The sequence below is a fragment of the Salmo trutta genome, chromosome 34 (genome assembly GCF_901001165.1).
Source record: "Salmo trutta chromosome 34, fSalTru1.1, whole genome shotgun sequence".
NCBI classification, from domain to species: Eukaryota; Metazoa; Chordata; class Actinopteri; order Salmoniformes; family Salmonidae; genus Salmo; species Salmo trutta.
In genome coordinates this window covers 2520001-2540622 of record NC_042990.1, presented here as the reverse complement: position 1 = coordinate 2540622, position 20622 = coordinate 2520001, and the positions used below count along the sequence as shown (strand labels likewise).

Sequence of the window (20622 nt, the reverse complement as noted above, 5' to 3'; positions counted from 1 at the left end):
AGTTACTGTAATGGGGATAGAGACACACAGCGCTCCAGACACAAGTTACTGTAATGGGGATAGAGACACACAGCGCTCCAGACACAAGTTACTGTAATGGGGATAGAGACACACAGCGCTCCAGACACAAGTTACTGTAATGGGGATAGAGACACACAGCGCTCCAGACACAAGTTACTGTAATGGGGATAGAGACACACAGCGCTCCAGACACAAGTTACTGTAATGGGGATAGAGACACACAGCGCTCCAGACACAAGTTACTGTAATGGGGATAGAGACACACAGCGCTCCAGACACAAGTTACTGTAATGGGGATAGAGACACACAGCGCTCCAGACACAAGTTACTGTAATGGGGATAGAGACACACAGCGCTCCAGACACAAGTTACTGTAATGGGGATAGAGACACACAGCGCTCCAGACACAAGTTACTGTAATGGGGATAGAGACACACAGCGCTCCAGACACAAGTTACTGTAATGGGGATAGAGACACACAGCGCTCCAGATACAAGTTACTGTAATGGGGATAGAGACACACAGCGCTCCAGACACAAGTTACTGTAATGGGGATAGCGTGCCTGCCATCCCACAGCCGCACGCCATTTATTACGCGACAAATCTCCAGAGATGAAATCATTCAAAAAAAATCTCAAATGGCAATGGATAGGGGTTTGATGGAAGGCTGAAAGGGGTGAGGCAGAGATGTTTACAGGCTATTGAGTCTAGAGGCTGAGAAGACAGGCTTTTTAGGCTTGGCTGAAAGGTTACTGTCAACATTATTGGAGTGTACTATTCTGTCTGGAAAATAGCCCCTTAGGTTTGAGTACAGTAGTGTTTATCCAGCCCATAAATATGGATCTCCAAGAGAGATAATGTTTGCTAAAGCAGATAACACTACCGTATGCTTCCATGTGTTCGTTTTGCGTTTGGAGTTCAGAGATATATTAAATCCAGAAGCACATCAGAGGTCAACCTGCCAACGCTAGTCTTGAATCAAGTGCCTGTCTTCCTAAGTACATAGTGCCTGGGATAGCACGACATGTTTTAAGTCCACGTAGACAGAAATATGCTGGAGAGTTTTGTTATGTGTTGTCTGGATGACTGGAGAGAGGGAAAAAAATGCAGGGTAACGTTGATGAGACTCCCGGGGAGGGGATAAAATGTATCCGTTTCGTTCAGTTGTCATTGATCCAATGAGATAAAAGAGAAAGCGTCGAGGCAGAAAACAGTGAGCCGACAAAGCCAGAAGCGACGCATCAATGACTGAGGAGCGAGCCTGCAGCGTTCCCCAATATTTCCTATAGTGTATTGTTTATTGTTGACTGGTGGAATGCCCCCATAGTTGACGAAAGAGTGAAACACGACAGATGAGAGACGGAAAGACAATTTAAGTGGTAGAGAGGGACGTTAGGTCGAACTGCCACTAGTTGGATCATGCGTTCAAATACTGTTTTGACGTCAGTGTGATAGCTTCGACAACCGTGGAAGGTAGCTTAAACCAAAACGTGTAATTGTAATAAAAAAGGAAAAGTACGGACTGGTCCGGCCATCAAGGTCAAATTAAAAACAACAATGACAACAGCAACAACAACAATATCAACAATAACATCAACAACATCAACAACAAAATCGAACTGAAAAACAACAAAACTCTGGATCAGAGTGTCTCTTCATCTTTGGTATAAAAATGGCCATCCTTGGGCTGCATTTGATCCACAACTAGGAAAGACTACAGAAATTGTCAACAATTTCTTCTATTGCTTTTGCACTGATTGGTTTAAACCGTAAGCTCCTACTCAATCTACGAAGTTTATCACTGCGCGAATTTTTTTTTCTACCGTTTTTTGTTTGTTTTAGATTTTTTTTCATTCTTTTCTTTGTTCTTTTTTTATAGTGTGACAAGCAAAGCGGGCTAAAAACACCATCAAGCTCATAAAAAAGGTCAAATGTAGCAGATAAAAGCACTAATGTCATCAACAGCAATCTTGCCATGTAAAATAATTATTATGATAATAAAAACAAGTTCAGCATTTGCAACAGACTGCATTTTCTACAATGCAGTGTCTTTTTTTCTCCTCATTGTGAAAAATCTCCTCAAAGCTTTTATCATTTCCCACTCTTTTCCTCAGCAGACATTTACTTTTTTCTCTTAGATTTAGTAACCTCTGACATAATTATTTATCAAAGTTTTCTTCTAACGAAGAAAAGAAAAAAAAACTCTTGTCTATTAAATCTGTACAGCTTATGTGATAGATTTTGTTTTAATGTCTCTAGCTCAACCCCTGCAGTATCATGTACCATCACAGTGGTCCAAGAGACTGATTTAGATCGCTTTTTATTTTCAACGAGACGCCAGACTTTACTCTCCGTAAAAAGTCATCTGACGCCCTTAAAATTAAGGCCATGAAGATTCAAGAAAGAAAAACACTTATTTGGAATATATCTAGAAAACTCAAATTTAACACGAGAAAAAAAAAGTGAAAAGAAATCATAGCTTAATATCTAAGGAAGACAATCTCTGTGTATCTCAAACTTTGACTTCCCCTTTTCTAATTACAAAATAAACCTCATCACCTACCTACCTGCGCATTCAACATTTCCCTATTTATTTTTAATTTTTTTCAGTTGAGAAAGTCAAGCTCAAGCCCAGCCCACCAGGCAGGTTGCCAGACTAAACATTTTCAACTCTTTGCACTGTGCCCAGCGACTAGACCCCCCCCCCCCCCACCCCACCCCACCCTCCCTCCTCTCTTTCTCGCTCTCTCTCCCTCTCTCTCTGTCTCTGTAACTCTCTTAGGCCAGGTAGGAAATGAAAAAAGTGTCTCTTTTTTGGTGCCTGGGCAATCTGGAAGCAATCTCTCTTCTCCACATTCTCAGTGCAGCCAACCCCCCTGTCTCAAGGCAACACTGTCACAGGAATATTCTCCTCGTCCGTCGCTATCTAATGAGGAAGAGAAGAACCACAACGAGAGAGAATCAAAGGAAAGGTAATCATCATAATGCACACACTCTAAAATGACAATAAAGGGATAGTTCACTCAAATGACAAAATTACATATTGGTTTCCATACCGTGTAGTGTAAACAGTCTACAGACACGGTATGACAGCATTTGAAAACAGTGTCCAGGTGAACAAAACCAAAGCACGGAATGTCATCATACCCTGTCCATAGACTGCTTACAGAGTAAGGAAAAAAATATATCATTTGTAATTTGGGTAAACTATCCCTTTTAATTAGTCAACAGACCAAAAAACTCACTGTCAAAGAATAAAGCAACAAATAGTCAGCTACGATATGGCATAACAATAGACAATGACAGGTATAAGTCATCGTAACCAAATAGACTCCAGAATCCTTATCGGCAATAGGATGTGTTGTTGATATGTATAGTGAGAAGATGGCAGCAATACTCACTTGGACTGGTATGAGTAAGCAACATGGTCGCTGGACCCGTCCACCTGGATCTGTTGCTGCTGCCCACTCACGTCATGCGACGAGGGGGCCACTGACTGAGGAGAGGCATCCGTGACCACTCCCTACGGGGACAGGAAGTGGGCGTGAGACAACAGGACGTGACATCATCCTCCATGTAACGCAATGTAACCGTCTAGTAATATATTGTATGACATCACATTCTCTGTATGTCTCTGCATAATTATGTACCAATCTGTTTAAATACATCTAAACCCAATACCACAGTAGCCTTGACAAAACAAACTGCTTTTAAAGTCACAAGGCTACATGTGAGAGGGTAAGGGTTTCATTACTGTATTTACTGTAAGGTTTAACGTCCTAACCTCACTGAACGTCAGCCATCGTGGTCTCATCTCCTCCATCACCTTAACAAGATGTCAAGGACGCTCTCAACACCATGTTTATACATCATCCTCCGAGACACTCCTTGTCTACAGCTCATCTCAACAGCACTGATATATAGAACCTCACTGATGGTGGCATCCACCATGTGTGGCATTGAGAACGGAATAGGTGAGAGAGACAACAAGAGAACCCCTGGGCTAACGCTATGTCTCCGAGTCTCTCGTCTCTCTCTCCAGCCGGTGACTTTATGAAGGGTGGCTATCTCCTGATTATCCTCTCCTCTATGGAGCTGTAGAGATGGATGGTGGTGTCAGGGCGTTGTCGGCTGGGCAGCCGCTCGCTAACCAGAGGCCTGGGGCTGAAGGATGTGTGTGTTGAGCACACGGGCCATCCGGGAGAGGGACAGCTCCGCCGGCAGTGTGTCTCAATTCAGCGCCTGTCATCTGATACAGGTTGATGCTCCATCTGAATGGGCCGGCGCCATCAGCCCTCCAGACAGCCTTCCACACTCATCATTTCTCAGCGTGTACCCGCCTGCTCTGAGCTGCACACTCGGCACGCTCAACAGTAGCAAGCCGTGGCAACACGTGTGCTTGGCAGTTCTTATCGAGTGGATGTTGCAGTGTCACTGTGCGTGTTTGTGCGTGTGTGTATCTATGTCTACCTCTGTGTGTGAGAGAGTGTGTATGCATTTCTGTCCTTAGGAGTGTATGTGTGTGTGTGTGTGTGTGTGTGTGTGTGTGTGTGTGTGTGTGTGTGTGTGTGTGTGTGTGTGTGTGTGTGTGTGTGTGTGTGTGTGTGTGCATGCATCTGTGTATGAGTGTGTATCCGTGTGTGTGTGTGTGTGTGTGTGTGTGTGTGTGTGTGTATCCATGTGTGTCCATGTCTGTGTGTGTGTTTTTATGTTTTACTATCCTTGTGGGTACCAGAACCCCTCACAAGGATAGTAAAACAAGGAAAAAGTGGGGACATTTCACTGGACCTCACAGGGAAAAAGGCTATTTGAGGCTTAGGGGTTAGGTTTAAGAGTTAGGGTTACGTTTAAGGTTAGGGAGAATAGGATTTTGAATGGGCATAAATTGTTTGGTCCCCACAAGGATAGTAAAACCAATGTGTGTGTGTCTGTGGCTGACTTACTTCAACAGGGACGGCTGTCTGAGGCACAGGAGTGTACTGAGGAATGTAGGTCCCTTGCATAGGCGCCCCGGCAGCCGCAGCAGTCATGTACTGGAACACACACATCAATAACCTGTCATGTACTGGAACACACACATCAATAACCTGTCATGTACTGGTACACACACATCAATAACCTGTCATGACTAGTTCTTTTCTAACTTCAACAACAATCAATTGATCACAGGAAACAGAAACAATGTATATATATATATATATATATATATGTTAGATCATTATTATCAATCATATCAAACTGTTGTGATCCAAGTGACTGAACATTATGGTTAAAACAACATCCCACCACATATTCAATTTACATGGGATCCACTCTGCAGGTCAAACACACCAGTTACTAATCTGTGAAATACACTGAGTGTACAAAACATTAGGAACGCCTTTCCATGACATAGACTGACCAGGTGAATCCAGGAGAAAGCTGTGATCCCTTATTGATGTCACCTGTTAAATCCACTTCAATCAGTGTAGATCAAGGGGAGGAGACAGGTTAAAGAAGGATTTTTAAGACTTAAGACAATTGAGACATGGATTTTGTATGTGTGTCATTCAGAGGGTGAAAGGACAAGACGAAAGTGCCTTTGAACGGGGTTTGGTAGCAGGTGCCAGGCGCACTGGTTTGAGTGTGTCAAGAACGGCAATGCTGCTGGGTTTATTCACGCTCAACAGTTTCCCGTTTGTATCAAGAATGGTCCACCACCCAAATTACATCCAGTGAACTTGACACCACTGTGGGAAGCATTGGAGTCAACATGGACCAGCATCCCTGTGGATGCTTGTAGAGTCCATGTCCCGACGAACTGAGTGCAAAAGGGGGTGCAACTCAATATTAGGAAAGTGTTCCTAATGTTTTGTACACTGAGTGTATATATATATATATATATATATGACCAGGTATATATGACCATATATATATATATATATATATATATACACTGAAAAAATATATAAACGCAACATGTAAAGTGTTGGTCCCATGTTTTATGAGCTGAAATAAAAGATCCCAGAAATGTTCCTTAAGCACAAAAATCTTACTTCTCTAAAAATGTGTTTACATCCCTGTTAGTAAGCATTTCTCATTTGCCAAGATAATCCATCCACCTGACAGGTGTGGCATACCAAGAAGCTAATTAAACAGCATGATCATTACACAGGTGCACCTTGTACTGGGGACAATAAAAGGCCACTCTAAAATGTGCAGTTTTGTCACACAACACAATGCCACAAACTCAAGTTTTGAGGGAGCGTGCAATTGGCATGCTGACTGCAGGAATGTCCGACAGCACTGTCGCCAGAAAACTTAATGTTAATTTCTCTACCATAAGCTGCCTCCAATGTTGTTTTAGAGAATTTGGCATTACGTCCAACCGGCCTCACAACCACGGGCCATGTGTAACCATGCCAGCCTAGGACCTCCACATCCGGCTACTTCAGCTGCGGGATCGTCTGAGACCAGCCACCCGGACAGCTGATGAAACTGAGGAGTATTTATGTCTGTAATACAGCCCTTTTTTGGGGAAGAACTCATTCTGCATGGCTGCGCCCCTGTCTAGTTATGTCAAATCCATAGATTAGGGCCTAATGAATTTATTTAAATTGTCTGATTTCCTTATATGAATTGTAACTCAGTAAAATCGTTGAAATTGTTGCATGTTGCGTTTATATTTTTGTTCAGTATATATGTTCTTGTAATTCCCTTTCCGTCCTTAGGAGGGTGCTGTGAGGCAGACGTGTGTTTTTAACATAGCTGTCTGACTATGGGAGGCTAGTGATAGAGGAACAGAGAGGAGGAAGCAGAGGCACCCTGCTGGTCCTGAACTTCACAGGGAGGAAAATGCCCCCTCCTAATAGGGAGAGAGAGCGGAAACCAGACGAGTGCAAAATAGAGAGCTCAGATCACCCTGAGCTGTTTCAGTGGCTGTGCGTGTCCGCTGCAAGTGTGTGTTTTGGTGTGTGCGTAAGTGTGTGTGTGTACATGCGTGTGTGTGTTTGCGCACACCCATGGCCTATATTTCATACCAGGTCTTTTAACAGAGCTGCAGAATAGCCATTTTACAGACACGCTACTCCCGAGTGGCGCAGCGGTCTAAGGCACTGCATCTCAGTGCAAGAGGTGTCACTACAGTCCCTGGTTTGAATCCAGGCTGTATCACATCCAGCTGCGGAGTCCCATAGGGCGGAGCCCAGTGTCGTCCGGGTTTGGCCGGGGTAGGCTGTCATTGTAAATAAGTACTTGTTCTACGTACATGCTTGTGCGTAGAATGTCTACATAATGTGTAGATCAGTCTATGCCCTCCCCTCACCAGTGTACTGTTTGTGTGAGAGAGAGGCTTTCAGCTCTAAGCCCTGATAATAAAAACCCAGCTGGGTTGCCTCTCCTCTTCCTGCTGATTTCCCTTTTTTTAACAGGAAAAGGAAGGACGATCCTTTCTCCCTCCTTTCCTTCTTTTCCCTGAATGGTGGTCCATTCTCTTGGCCTGGCGCCCGACGCTTGTGGAGTGTCATTACCGGCATTGGCACTAATGGATCGGGTACGGCTCCGCCGCACAGCACTAATGAGAGGAGCTAAAGGCCATGGACATGGGTGATTAACTTACCCCCCTTCTCTCCCTGCTGCGGAGGGCCACCAACACCCTGGGAGGATGGGTGGAGAGGGAGATGGTAGGGAATTGTCACACTTCGGATGGGGTGAGGTGGCATGTCTGACTTCCTGACTTTGCAGCGCTCTCTTTTGGTTCTCCCTCTGTCTCACTCTCCATCTCTCGCGCGCCCACTCTTTCTCCACCGCCCTCATTCTCGTTCTCTTTCCCGTTCAGCCCACAATCCGCTAGAAGAGTGCTATCAAATTCACGGTGTGACCTTCTCTGCTCTGGCGAACGGCGCCCGTTGCATAACAATTCCTCAGGACCTTTTGTCCCTCCCCGTCTTCCATTAGCTTACTCTGCTAACTCACCTGTGTCGACGGCATGAAAGCAAATGGAGGGGAGCGGGAACTTAATTAGTGATATCAAAACCGACGTGTCAAAGAGAGACAGGCTTTTGAAATGTTATATCTCTCCGTGGCTTGAAAAGGGGCTTAATAAGGAACTTCTTCAGCTTCTCTGACCCTTTGTTATCCCATTTACATGACCATGACTTTACAGTCACCAGGGAACTGACATGTCAGGAAGTAGACAGTGATAGCTGATATCATACGTAATATTATTTAGAATGACTGGCTTAAATTAGCAAGATCATTTTGGACAGTGTTAAGGGCAATACCCTGTTTCAGCCAAATGAAGCTCCTTAAATACATTAGGAACACCTTCCTAATATTGACTTGACTCCAATGCTTTACACAGTTGTGTTAAGTTGGCTGGATATCTTCCGGGTGATGGACCATTCTTGAGACACACGGGAAACTGTTGAGCGTGAACAACTCAGCAGTGTTGCAGTTCTTGTCTTGTCTTTACATGTTAAGTTTATATTTTTGTTCAGTATAGATATTGGCATCTACTACCATACCCCGTTCAAAGGCACTTAAATCTTTTGTCTTGCCCATTCACCCTCTGAATGGTACACATACACAATCCATGTCTCAATTGTCTCAAGGCTAAAAAATCCTTCTTTAACCCGTCTCCTCCCCTTCATCTAAACTGATTGAAGTGAATTTAAGAAGTGACATCAATAAGGGAGCATAGCTTTCACCTGGATTCACCTGGTCAGTCATGTCATGGAAAGAGCAGGTGTTCTTAATGTTTTGTATACTCAGTGTATATGGGGGAATTGTACACACGTGTTACACGATTGTGTGCACACAAGCGTGCACACAGGCACACACGCATACCAAGCCTGGAGCAGATGGCATGTGTTTGATGAGCGTGAGGCGGCCTCAGTGTGGGCCCTTAATGAGGGTGGTGTGAGTGGACTTCTTAAGGTCCCCCTCTCTGTACTGGCCACACAGCCAAGAGCACCAGCAGGGTGCAGGAAAGACCCTCTCTGTCTGTCTGTCTGTCTACAGAACATATCGGGCACCAACTCACTGTCGGTAACTACTGGAGGCACAGCATCAGAATGGATCCTAATGAGTTCCACTTTACATTTACATTTAAGTCATTTAGCAGACGCTCTTATCCAGAGCGACTTACAAATTGGTGCATTCACCTTATGATATCCAGTGGAACAACCACTTTACAATAGTGCATCTAAATCTTTTAAGGGGGGGGGGGTTAGAAGGATTACTTTATCCTATCCTAGGTATTCCTTAAAGAGGTGGGGTTTCAGGTGTCTACGGAAGGTGGTGATTGAATGTGAGATAGTCATAAGATGTTCCTCTTCCTCTGTTGACCATTCTATTTCACTTCACATGTTACCCTGGGCTTAATCCAATAGACAGGCATTTGGACGCAGAGAGAGAGAGAGAGAAGCATGTGGTCATCCATCAGAAACGGATATGTCATTGCAGATTGAAGAAGGCATGCTATTGAAATGTCTTGCTGTGCCCTCACATGGTGTTCCCATGAGACCAGGTGAAAAAATAGACCATACAAACCCAATCCATTACTACCCAGTCTTACTGTATAACAGCATGTCCACTCTATCCATGGAAATGAGGGATGAGGGCTCAGAGTAGTCTTGGTCCATCACTGTTATCCACATAGACTTAGAATTACTAGAGCGGGAATCCGTTTCTATGCTTATTTCCATTTATTCAGAGCGACTTAGTGCATTCATCTTAAGACAGCTAGGTGAGACAACCACATCTCAGTCATGGTAAGTAAGCTGCTATCAGCAAAATCAGTGCTAGTAAGAAAAGGACCTCCCAGCTGTGTGGAGGATTGGTACTAGCAGCAACCTATCTGGTTTTCCAGTCTGATCCAGTGTTAACCTGTAGGAGTGGGAGCGTTAGATCCTATTGCCTGCAGGAACATGGCTGCTCCCAGGGAGAATACAGGGACAACGTGATGCGCTAATAGGCAGAGTTGTAAAGAAAAAGGCTCAGACTGGCCAATAAGAAGAAAAGATTAAGATGGACAAAAGAACACAGACACTGGACAGAGGAACTCTGCCTAGAAGGCCAGCATCCCGGAGTCGCCTCTTCACTGTTGACGTTGAGACTGGTGTTTTGTGGGTAATATTTAATGAAGCTGCCAGTTGAGGACTTGTGAGGCATCTGTTTCTCAAACTAAACACTCTAATGTACTTGTCCTGTTGCTCAGTTGTGCACCGGGGCCTCCCACTCCTCTTTCTATTCTGGTTAGAACCAGTTTGTGCTGCTCTGTGAAGGGAGTAGTACACAGCGTTGTATCAGATCTGAAGTTTCTTGGCAATTTCTCGCATGGAATAGCCTTCATTTCTCAGAACAAGAATAGACTGATGAGTTTCAGAAGAAAGTTATTTGTTTCTGGCCATTTTGAGCCTGTAATCGAACCCACAAGTGCTGATGCTGCAGACACTCAACTAGTCTAAAGAAGGCCAGTTTTATTGCTTCTTTAATCAGGACAATAGTTTTCAGCTGTGCTAACATAATTGCAAAAGGGTTTTCCAATGATAAATTAGCCTTTTAAAATGATAAACTTGGATTAGCTAACACAAAGTGCCATTGGAACACAGGAGTGATGGTTGCTGATAATGGGCCTCTGTACGCCTATGTAGATATCCCATTAAAAATCTGACGTTTCCAGCTACAATAGTCATTTACAACATTAACAATGTCTACACTGTATTTCTGATGAATTTGATGTTATTTTAATGGACAGAAAATTTGCTTTTCTTTCAAAAACAAGGACATTTCTAAGTGACCCCAAACTTTTGAACGGCAGTGTACATGAAAAGTAGCAATATCATGCATGTGAAACACTATCAAGGAATGCCAACACAAAAACAAGAACAGTGATTTAGACAATAACATTGTCAAAGTGAGTGATGTTTCCAACACATTTTGATAGCAGAGTAGAACAGAGTTGACCTTCAAAACCAGCTCTGTGTTTTGTAACGAGGAACTTTCTTCACCACCGTTTAACGGGGGCCGACATTCCTATACACATTCTTTACCGTAAAAACACGGCTGTATTCTCGGAAGCCTACGATCACCGTTGCTGGGGCAGAATGGGAACATTCCGTTATTTCCTTTGGGAGAAAAAAAAAGCCCCAGCCATGTAGCCACAGGGACAACGAGAACAGCCAAAAGTATTCTGCGGTGTGGTGGCCATTTTAGTTGTTGACTCTGAGGACAGACACTGCCGATGGCAGGTGCTAAACTGAGCCTTTCGTAAGACAGAGCGGGCTGAATGACATGACATAAAACAGCTTACCATATGTAAACACTCCATCTTAAAGAATTTAAATATACCTAGTTAAATAGACAATCGCAAGATCCCATTGAAACCTATTTCCACAGGTTTCTCCTATGAAGTAACCATAAAGGGGCTTTCACATCTGGCTCCAGACCACATAATAAGAAGACACATGGCTTCTTTCCCATAGATTATTAGGGCATTGCATGCAATATTGCATGCTATATGGAGCACATATAGTCTATATACAGTACAGTGCCTCAGGGCTGTACTAGGGCAGAAAGGAGCTTTTTATTAATATTTTATACTTTTTTTCCTTCATCACACATCAAAACCCATCAACGTAGATTAACCCGCTCTAATCCTGCGTGTTAGCACAGCTGGGAGAGATTAGAGACATTCTTTCATCCCAGAGCCAACATGGCGTCGCAGTCGCTGACAGCTCACCTGGAAACACATGGGGCTGGCGGTAACTGTACAATACAGCACTGTTTCAATCACACATTCCACCCAAGACACAGTGCTGGAGCAAACTAAGCCCCCTCTGCCTCTGGAGCCATAGTGTTAGAGCAGGAAATGGGAGACTGGATAGTGTGCGACACCTCTAAATCTGCTTGATCCTGACACGAGGGGGAGTTCCTTTTTTGGGGGGGGTATGCAGGAATATGGATTGAGTGATATGGTTGATGTGTGATTTAGTGGGTTAGAGGAGTCATAATATAACCTAGTCTTCACATAGAGGCCTGTTGTTCTAGTCACCAGGAAATCTGTTAAACTTTAGGATACTGTATAAAGGAGATACGCTATTCAAACATCTTGCTTTTCACACACACACACAGTGATAGTATTACCATCGTGGATGTGGAGACAGTTTCAGGGATATATCCACACATTTCTTGGAGGTAAATGCAGAACGAATGTAATTCACCTCTGTAGATACTGTATTGACCATAGAATCCTGTACTATTATACTGACATGGACACTGACAGTGAACCATGTCTGGTACTGATACTGTTCAGTACAGATTTGACAGTGATACTATGTGGCTGGAGTCAATAAAAAGATATAGCTGTGCTCCCGATACAGTCCGTAAAATAAACTTTTTTTCCTTGAGTAGATGTAGGCTTTCAGAGACATATGATTTTAGGCAGAATCGACCGTACACCCAGAGCTGATTAGTTAAGGTGTTGGAGGCAAGAGGCAAAACTGGACAAACAGGAAAAAGTCTCCGCACACTTCCAGTCAGACGCACATTTATTTCATTGTGGCTGAGCTTTCCCGCTATTGTTCGTGGAGATGTGCTATGATGAAGGTCGACTGACTGAAAGCTCAGCGACAATAAAAAAAAAAAAAAAATGCATCTGACTGGAAGTGTGAGGAGACTTTTTCCTGTGTCTCCATAGAAATACGATATTACCTTAGTAGATACGGTCTTATGTGACTCAGTCGGTAGAGCATGACTCTTCCCCAAACCAAAGGTCATGAGTTCGATTGCCGCTGGGGCCACCCATATGAAAAATGTATGCACACATGTCTGTAAGATGCTTAGGCGGAAAGCATACACTATGTATATATCAAATACAGGAGGCATGGTCCTACAGATACAGTAGCTGCAGCCTCAGAGTGATAGTACATGATGTGAGTAGGATATATGGGGTGTATAACGGGTACATTCTCAGAGGGCTATGATTTAGCTCGAGTAGATCCAGTATGGAGGGGTCCATGGGTGGTACAGTACTCACACTTCCTGTAGTGCCCAGGGACAGATGGGTCATCTGCTGGGAGAGCGGGCCCATCATGTTGGCAGGCTGCATGGACATGGTGTGGTCCATGGCTGGGGTGATCACTGCACCCTGAGGTAGAGGAGAGGAGAGAGGAGTGAGGAGAGAGGGGAGAGGAGAGAGGAGGGAGAGGAGAGAGGGGAGAGGAGAGAGGAGGGAGAGGAGAGAGGGGAGAGGAGAGAGAATAGAGGTCATGTTAATTCATTGGTGCCAATGGGTGGGCGAAGAATAAAGTAGCATTTTATGCATCAGTGGGTTGTTGAGCATTGGAGCAGCAGAGCATCAGAGAGTCAATACACGATGGTGACGTAGCCGACATACGCGGATGTTTCATTGATTGCCTGTAGTCAGCACACATCTCTTCCCGTCATGCTACTGCGACGCGTTTAGCCCTAATGGGCGGATCAGTAGTGGTAGACTATTATTTTTCATAAAGCGCTCTGGATGGAACCAGAGGGAATGTGATGAATTCATTGCTGCTCTTTCATCGCTTTGTCACGAAACGAGTCACTTCTCGCTTTTCTCTACCAGCCAAACCTCTGGAGTGAGGCGTTCAGAAACGAAGCCTTTTTTCCTCGGCTAGGCTCCGGCTCTTTCCTCTTTACTAGCTTTCCCTCGTTCATTTGTCTACTGTGTCTGTCTTCCTGTGTGTGTGCTGTGTGTGTGTGTACACCCTGCTGGTGACCGTGTGGGCCGATTGGAGTACAAACTGAGCAGACACGGCCTGTCAGAATCGCTCAGGCGGTCTCCTCCCCGGCGTTCAGAACACTGGTGCTGTGCGGCATACCGCTTTCTCTCTGTTCCTCCCCTCTCAATTCAATGAATTTCAATTCAAAGGGCTTTATTGGCATGGGAAACAAATGTTTACATTGCCAAAGCAAGTGACATAGATCATTTAAAAAAAGTGGAATAAACAAAAAATGAACAGTAAACATTACACTCACAAACGTTTCAAAGGAATAGAGACATTTCAAAATTCATATTATGTCTATATACAGCATTGTAACGATGTGCAAATAGGAAAATATATAAATAAATATGGGTTGTATTTACAATGGTGTTTGTTCTTCACTAGTTGCCCTTTTCTTGTGTCAGCAGGTTACAAATCGTGCTGCTGTGATTGCACACGGTGGTATTTCACCCAGTAGACATGTGAGTTTATCAAAATTGGATTGGTTTTCAAATTCTTTGTGAGTCTGTGTAATCTGAGGGAAATATGTGTCTCTAATATGGTCATACATTTGGCAGGAGGTTAGGAAGTGCAACTCAGTTTCCACCTCCTTTTGTGGGCAGTCTGCACATGGCCTGTCTTCTCTTGAGAGCCAGGTCAGCCTACGGCGGCTCTCTCAATAGCACGGCTATGCTCACCAGCTTGCCTAGGGGACTTTTCTCCAGATTTATCTCACTGTAGGTGATGGCTTTGTTATGGAAGGTTTGGGAATCGGTTGTAGAATTTAAATATTTTCTGGATTTTGATAATTAGCCGGTATTAGCCTATATCTGCTCTGCATGCATTATTTTGTGTTTTACGTTCTACACAAAGGATATTTTTTGCAGAATTCTGCATGCAGAGTCTTGGTGTTTGTCCCATTTTGTGAATTCCTGGTTGGTTACCTCCCAACCATAAAGGGCAATGGGTTCTATAACTGATTGAAGTATTTTTAGCCAGATCCTAATCGGTATGTTGAATTTTATGTTCCTCTTGATGGCATAGAAGGTCCTTCTTGCCTTTTCTCTCAGATTGTTCACAGCTTTATGGAAGTTACCTGTGGCTCTGATGTTTAGGCCAAGATATGTATAGTTTTTTGTGTGCTCTAGGGCAACAGTATCAATATGTAATTTGTATTTGTGGTCCTGGCAACTGGACCTTTTTTGGAACACCATTATTTTTGTCTTACTGAGATGTACTGTCAGGGCCCAGGTCTAACAGAATCTGTGAAGAAGATCAAGGTGCTGCTGTAGGCCCTGCTTGGTTGGGGATAGAAGCACCAGACTCTAGTATAGTGAGGCCGGGTGCTGCAGACTGTTCTAGTGCTCTCGCCAATTCGTTGATATATATATATATATGTTGAAGAGGGTGGGGCTCAAGCTGCGTCCCTGTCTTACCCCACGGCCCTGTGGAAAGAAATGTGTTTGTTTTTTTGCCAATTTTAACTGCACACTTGTTGTTTGTGTACATTTTATAATGTTTTCCATCAATTTGTATAGCAGACCCTCATGCCAAATTGAGTCAAAAGCTTTTTTGAAATCAACAAAGAATGAGAAGACTTTGACTTTGTTTTGGTTCGTCTGTTTGTCAATTAGGGTCTGCAGGGTGAATACGTGGTCTGTCGTACGTAATTTGGTAAAAATTAGACTTTTGCTCAGTACATTGTTTTCACTGAGGAAATGTGCGAGTCTGCTGTTAATGATAATGCAGAGGATTTTTCCCAAGGTTGCTGTTCACGCATATCCCACAGTCGTTAGTCTCCACTTTTGTGGATTGGGGTGATCAGTCCTATGTTCCAAATATTGGGGAAGATGCCAGGGCTGAGGATAATGTTCAAAAGTTTAAGTTCAGGCAATTGGAATTTGTGGTCTGTATATTTTATCATTTAATTTAGAATATCATCAACACCACAGACCTTTTTGGGTTTCTGATTTCTGACATGCTGTTCCTTCTTTTTCCGTAGTGTATTTCTGTATTGTTTTAGTGATTCACCATAGTGAAGGTGTAGACTCAGGTTTTCTGGGTCTCTATGTTTTTGGTTGGATAGGTTTCTCCATTTATTTCTTAGGTTTTTGCATTCTTCATAAAAACATTTTTGCATTGTTAATTTTCTTAAGTTGTCTGCTTTACATTTTTAGATTTGATAGGGAAGCTGAGAGGTCAAATATACTGTTCAGGTTTTCTACTGCCAAGTCTACACCTTCACTATTACAGTGAAGCGTTTTGTCCAGGAAGTTGTCTAGAATGGATTGAATTAGTTGTTGCTAATTGTGTTTTGGTAGGTTTCTACACTACTTTCCTTCCATCTATAGCATTACTTAATGGTATGCAGTTCCTTTGGTTTTGACTGAGTATTACTCTGTTCAAGTAGACTGTGATTTTGCTGTGATCTGATACGGGTGTCAGTGGGCTGACTGTGAATGCTCTGAAAGAATCTGTGTGTTTCTCTGTTAGCTGAGCCTTGTGCTCCTCTCTCTCCTCAAGTTCTCTCACCTCAGACCGGAGTGCAGCCAGCTCTCTCAGACAGACAGACGGGGGGGTGTTGTGCTGGTCTGTTTTGTGTTTTTGTGCTGTTTGGATTGTGTGGACTAGCTCTCTGAGCTCCACCATGTCTCTCTCCAGCTCAGTGAATATATCCCTCTCAATGATGGAGGAGAAGTGCAGTTGTGGGACCTGGGTATGTTCAGTGCTGGGAGGGTGACTATACTCGTCTTCAGGACAGTTTGAAGAGGTGTGATCAGACTCGCTCAGGGGTGGGGGAGTCGTCACCAGGAGACTGCTTCTGCTGCCGTGCTCTCGCTTTGATTCTGTGGAAGTCCTTTTGGAAATGTATGAAGTTGCCCTGCACCACCACTGTTCCATTGTTTTACAGGTTGACAGGAGGGTGTCTCAGTTTCAGGGTCCTTGTTTTCCAGTATTCTGATTTTCCACCATCCGCCTGTAGAGTGCTCTTATAGCTGTGTGCCATGCCCAGGGAAGGTCTGTGTGGAAGATTAGGTTGCTTACCTTTGTAGCATTTTTGTAGCAGTCAACAAAAAGTGTCTCTGGATTGTCCATGAGGAGCTTCTCTTTGTACTCTTTCCGTGCCTTGTCATTTTTCATATCCAAGGGGTACTGTACTGTGGTGACCTCTGCACAGAGGGAAGCCATGGAGCAGGGGGCCAAAGAGGCCTCTGCATTTCAGTGGGAGAGGAACTCTGCTGCCATTGTTGGGCTCAGGGGCTTCACACCTCTCACTTCTCTCTTCAGTGCTAATTAATGTTGCAGCCTGGTCTGTTCTTTATGAAGTTCAATATCTAGAGATTATTGTAATGCTCTTTTCATTCTAGGCTTTCGAGGTAGCTTCAGACTGAACAGTAAGAATCCTTGGTAGTAAATCCTTCCAGAATCCTTCCAGGTAATTTTGTCCAAAATCAGGTTGTAGGTTTGGAGTTTTGATTTGGAGTGAAGGTTATGTTGTGGAGGGTATTATCATGTATATGTCCTTGTAAAAAAATCCACATTTATACAACCCTAAATCTATCTTTCTGTAAAAACATGCATCTATCTCTTTCTCTCTTTCTTGCTTCCTCTCACTCTCTTCCTCTCTCCCATCACTCTCTCGCTCTCTCTTCTCTTGCTTTTCTCTCTCTTTCTGTTTCTTTCATTTCCCTTTCTCTTTTGTTTTCTCTTTCTCTCTCTTTTCTATCTCGCCTATCTTTCTCCCTCCAGGAGTTTCATCTCAGCAAGAAAGAACGAGGGCGGGCTGGAGAGAGGAGGGGTGAGGGCAGTGGAGGGTAATGGGAAAGAGGGTGACAGGAGGAGAGGAGAGGAGAGAGAGAGAGAGAGAGAGAGAGAGAGAGAGAGCTAAGGATACCTGTAACCGATTCAGCGGCTGACAATGCTTTTATAATAGGAAACAGAGAGTAACGGAAGGGCTTAATTCACAGACGTGTTAAGCCGATTTGTGATTTCGATTTTCTGTGTTTGCGAGAGTGTGTGTGTGTGTATATGAGTGTGTCTGTCTGTCTCTGTGTGTGCGTGTGTTTAAGGAAGATATACTAGACTGTATATATTCATGAGAATCTTATATGTATGATAATGTGTTTTTGGATCTATATTCAATTAATGTTTGTGTCAGCGTGTGTGTGTATGTCATACTGAGTGTGTGTGAGCTGCTAACAGGAGAAGCGGATAAAGTGCTGCTAGTTAAAGATGGCATTGATCCTCATCTAGAGAGGAGAGATGTCAGACATCTCAGACGTCTGTTGTGAAGCTGCCTTTACAGACTAACTCATGATTGAGCTAAGTAACTGTAGAGGCCCCGGGGCCCCTAATAGCAGGATTGCCCACCTTCAGGGCATACTGTAGGTATTGTGCACTGCCACCGAAGCACCTGCAGAGGAAAAAAAGGTTTGGCTACTGGTATTGCATAAGTCATTCAGTGCTAGTGTGTGTGTGCGTGTGTGTGTGTGGTGAGCAGAAAATGCTAGTTCAGTGCTGCCTGCCATGGCTGCACCAGGTTCCAAGGCCTCGCAGGCTCCTTTCCAGGCTCGTAAACCCTAAGAAGAGAGGCTGGATTGTGGAGTGTATTTCACTAATCCACAGCACAAATCCCACCTAGGGCTATCAGACAGACAGGGCTGCCCTCACTTTGCAGCAGCCACGTGGCAAACGCTAAGACACAAGTCTGAGGCACAACGTTTACCCAACAGAGATAGCCTACCTGAAACACCACGACGTACACTTTGACTCTACCTAGAGATCCACTATCTCGATCCACTATCACCAAGATTGAACAAACTGAAAACCAAAGAAACAAAAAGGGACACACCAAGACAAGCTGAGACGAATACAGAGACTTTGAGCATCTCTAAAACATCTTCAGACTAACTGATATGTTAGCGTGCACATCGGTGACCGCACAAATCAACAAAAAAAGCCAATTAGGCCCACCCTGTGACCGCGATATGCTCTGGTGAGACTACTTCACCACCCCCAGATGTGCGTTGGCTGCAGCCACCTTGACCGTTACACAGCGCTGTTACGACATGTCTATCAACTGTCTCACTGTCCCATGTGAGTGTCTGGGAACTCTGGCGTGGTGAATTACAACGTCGGGGATGGCCGTGGTTGCCGCGGTAACGGGGGCACCAAAACAAACGCAGGCTCGGCGCTCCCTGAAGCAGCCATGGAATCTTTGTGGGGCAGAGAGTGCGTGCGTGTGTGTGTGAGCAGTCTGCGTCTCAGGGGGTGATAGATGGGACATGGGGCTCTGGTATTTGACATGTCTTCATGGGAGGTCTAGTCTCCAGGGATGGGCTAATGATTTATCAGCTGTCCTCTGACTGACTTAGAGAATGAATAAACTCACCAGAAATAATAACAATCAAAGCTGAGACCAGAATCTGTATCAGAGTCGGAGGAAAACTCTGGAATTGCTGTTTTACTGAGGCGATGAATATATTTCTCCAAATTGTGCTTGTAGAAACAAATTGAAATGTATTGTAAGAGACTCTGACAAACATGCTGCATTCAATACCACTATAACACTACAAGCCAGTAAAACATCACTATCACCAATGATATCAGTACTAACCTGGTCCCAGATCTGCTTGTGCTTTTCCCTACACACCATTGTCATTGTCAAGCCAAATGCTTTGCATGACAGTTCCATAAAGAGTTGGCAAGAGAGCAGAAACAGACTGGCACCCAGGCTATACCAATACATCTTCTATAGACCAAACCAACGGTCTAGAACACAGAACAGACTTCACCCTCTGTAACCATATTTGCTGGCAGAGACTCATTAGTTGCAGTTGTTTTCTGACAGAAGGGAAAATCAGCAGAGCCATTTTACAGAAGGCGCACGCGCACGTACACACGCGCTCATACCGAGAGCAGCTCAAGGACGACCGAAGACCGAACCGAAGCCCCGGCTCAAATTCTGTCAACTAATAAAATTCAGAACATAATGTTCTCCTGCTGAACCAAAGTGCATCGTACAGTGGGACGATTCAGTGCTTCCCATGAAGGGAGATAATTATGATTCTATTTAAAGTCGCTGCAAAAAAAGACCATGGTACGACGCAGAGGAATTCAGTGCATATGCTGTAACTTGCACACACATGAAATACATATCAAACCAGCATACTGTAGTGACCACATATATCAGTCACCAGGAAAAAAAAAACACAATTGTGTATGGCTAGTTTATCCGCTGCAGTTGTTTAGCACTGTGTGTGTTTGCATCTTAATGTGTGTGTGTGTGTGTTTGCATCTTAATGGGTGGGTTTGCCGGAGAAGGGGCCACATGAAACTGGCTATGGTTCTAGCCCACTCAACTATCCCAGGTCTAGTGTTGACTGATCTACTGCTGGCTTTAGCTCACAGCCCAAGTATAGCTGGCAACGCCACCCTCCCAGCTGGCATGTACACCACACCACACCACAGCTTCAAAGAACATCAGTACTGGAAGGGGCAGGTGAGAGTGGGGAAGATGGGGAGAGAGAGAGAGAGAGAGAGAGAGAGAGAGAGAGAGAGAGAAAGAGAGAGAGAGGGGAGATGGAGTGAGAGAGCGAGAGAGAAAGAGAGAGGGAAGATGGAGTGAGAGAGAGAGAAAGAGAGAGAGAGAGAGAGAGAGAGAGAGAGAGAGAGAGCGAGGGAAGATGAGTTGGAGAGAGGAGTAGGAGAAGAGAGAAATGAGGAGACAGTGTGAGAGAGAATGATACAGGGAAAGATAAATGGAGAGAGAGAAAGAAGCGAGTTGAAGCCTCATTCGTTTTTTTTAACGGCAATTGAAAAACAAGCTGTCGTTTTCTTTTGAAGTTCTCGCTTTAAGCAACGAGGATACACA

General features: G+C 44.2%; 1 protein-coding gene across 3 annotated transcripts in view; it reads right to left on the bottom strand.

The window, feature by feature from the left end:
- Positions 1-2783: 2783 nt before the first annotated feature.
- The window catches only part of LOC115173306 (RNA-binding motif, single-stranded-interacting protein 3), a 235349-nt gene continuing 217510 nt past the window's right edge, over positions 2784-20622 (bottom strand). For 2 of the 3 annotated variants that reach the window (XM_029731286.1, XM_029731288.1), the window contains 4 exons: positions 13040-13150; positions 4965-5054; positions 3423-3544; positions 2784-2947 (listed from right to left, as the gene is read on the bottom strand). In XM_029731286.1, the coding sequence (XP_029587146.1) occupies positions 2944-2947; positions 3423-3544; positions 4965-5054; positions 13040-13150 (327 nt within the window). In that variant the 3' untranslated portion in view covers positions 2784-2943. The remainder of the gene's footprint in view (positions 2948-3422; positions 3545-4964; positions 5055-13039; positions 13151-20622) is intronic. The other variant, XM_029731289.1, reaches the window with a different exon arrangement.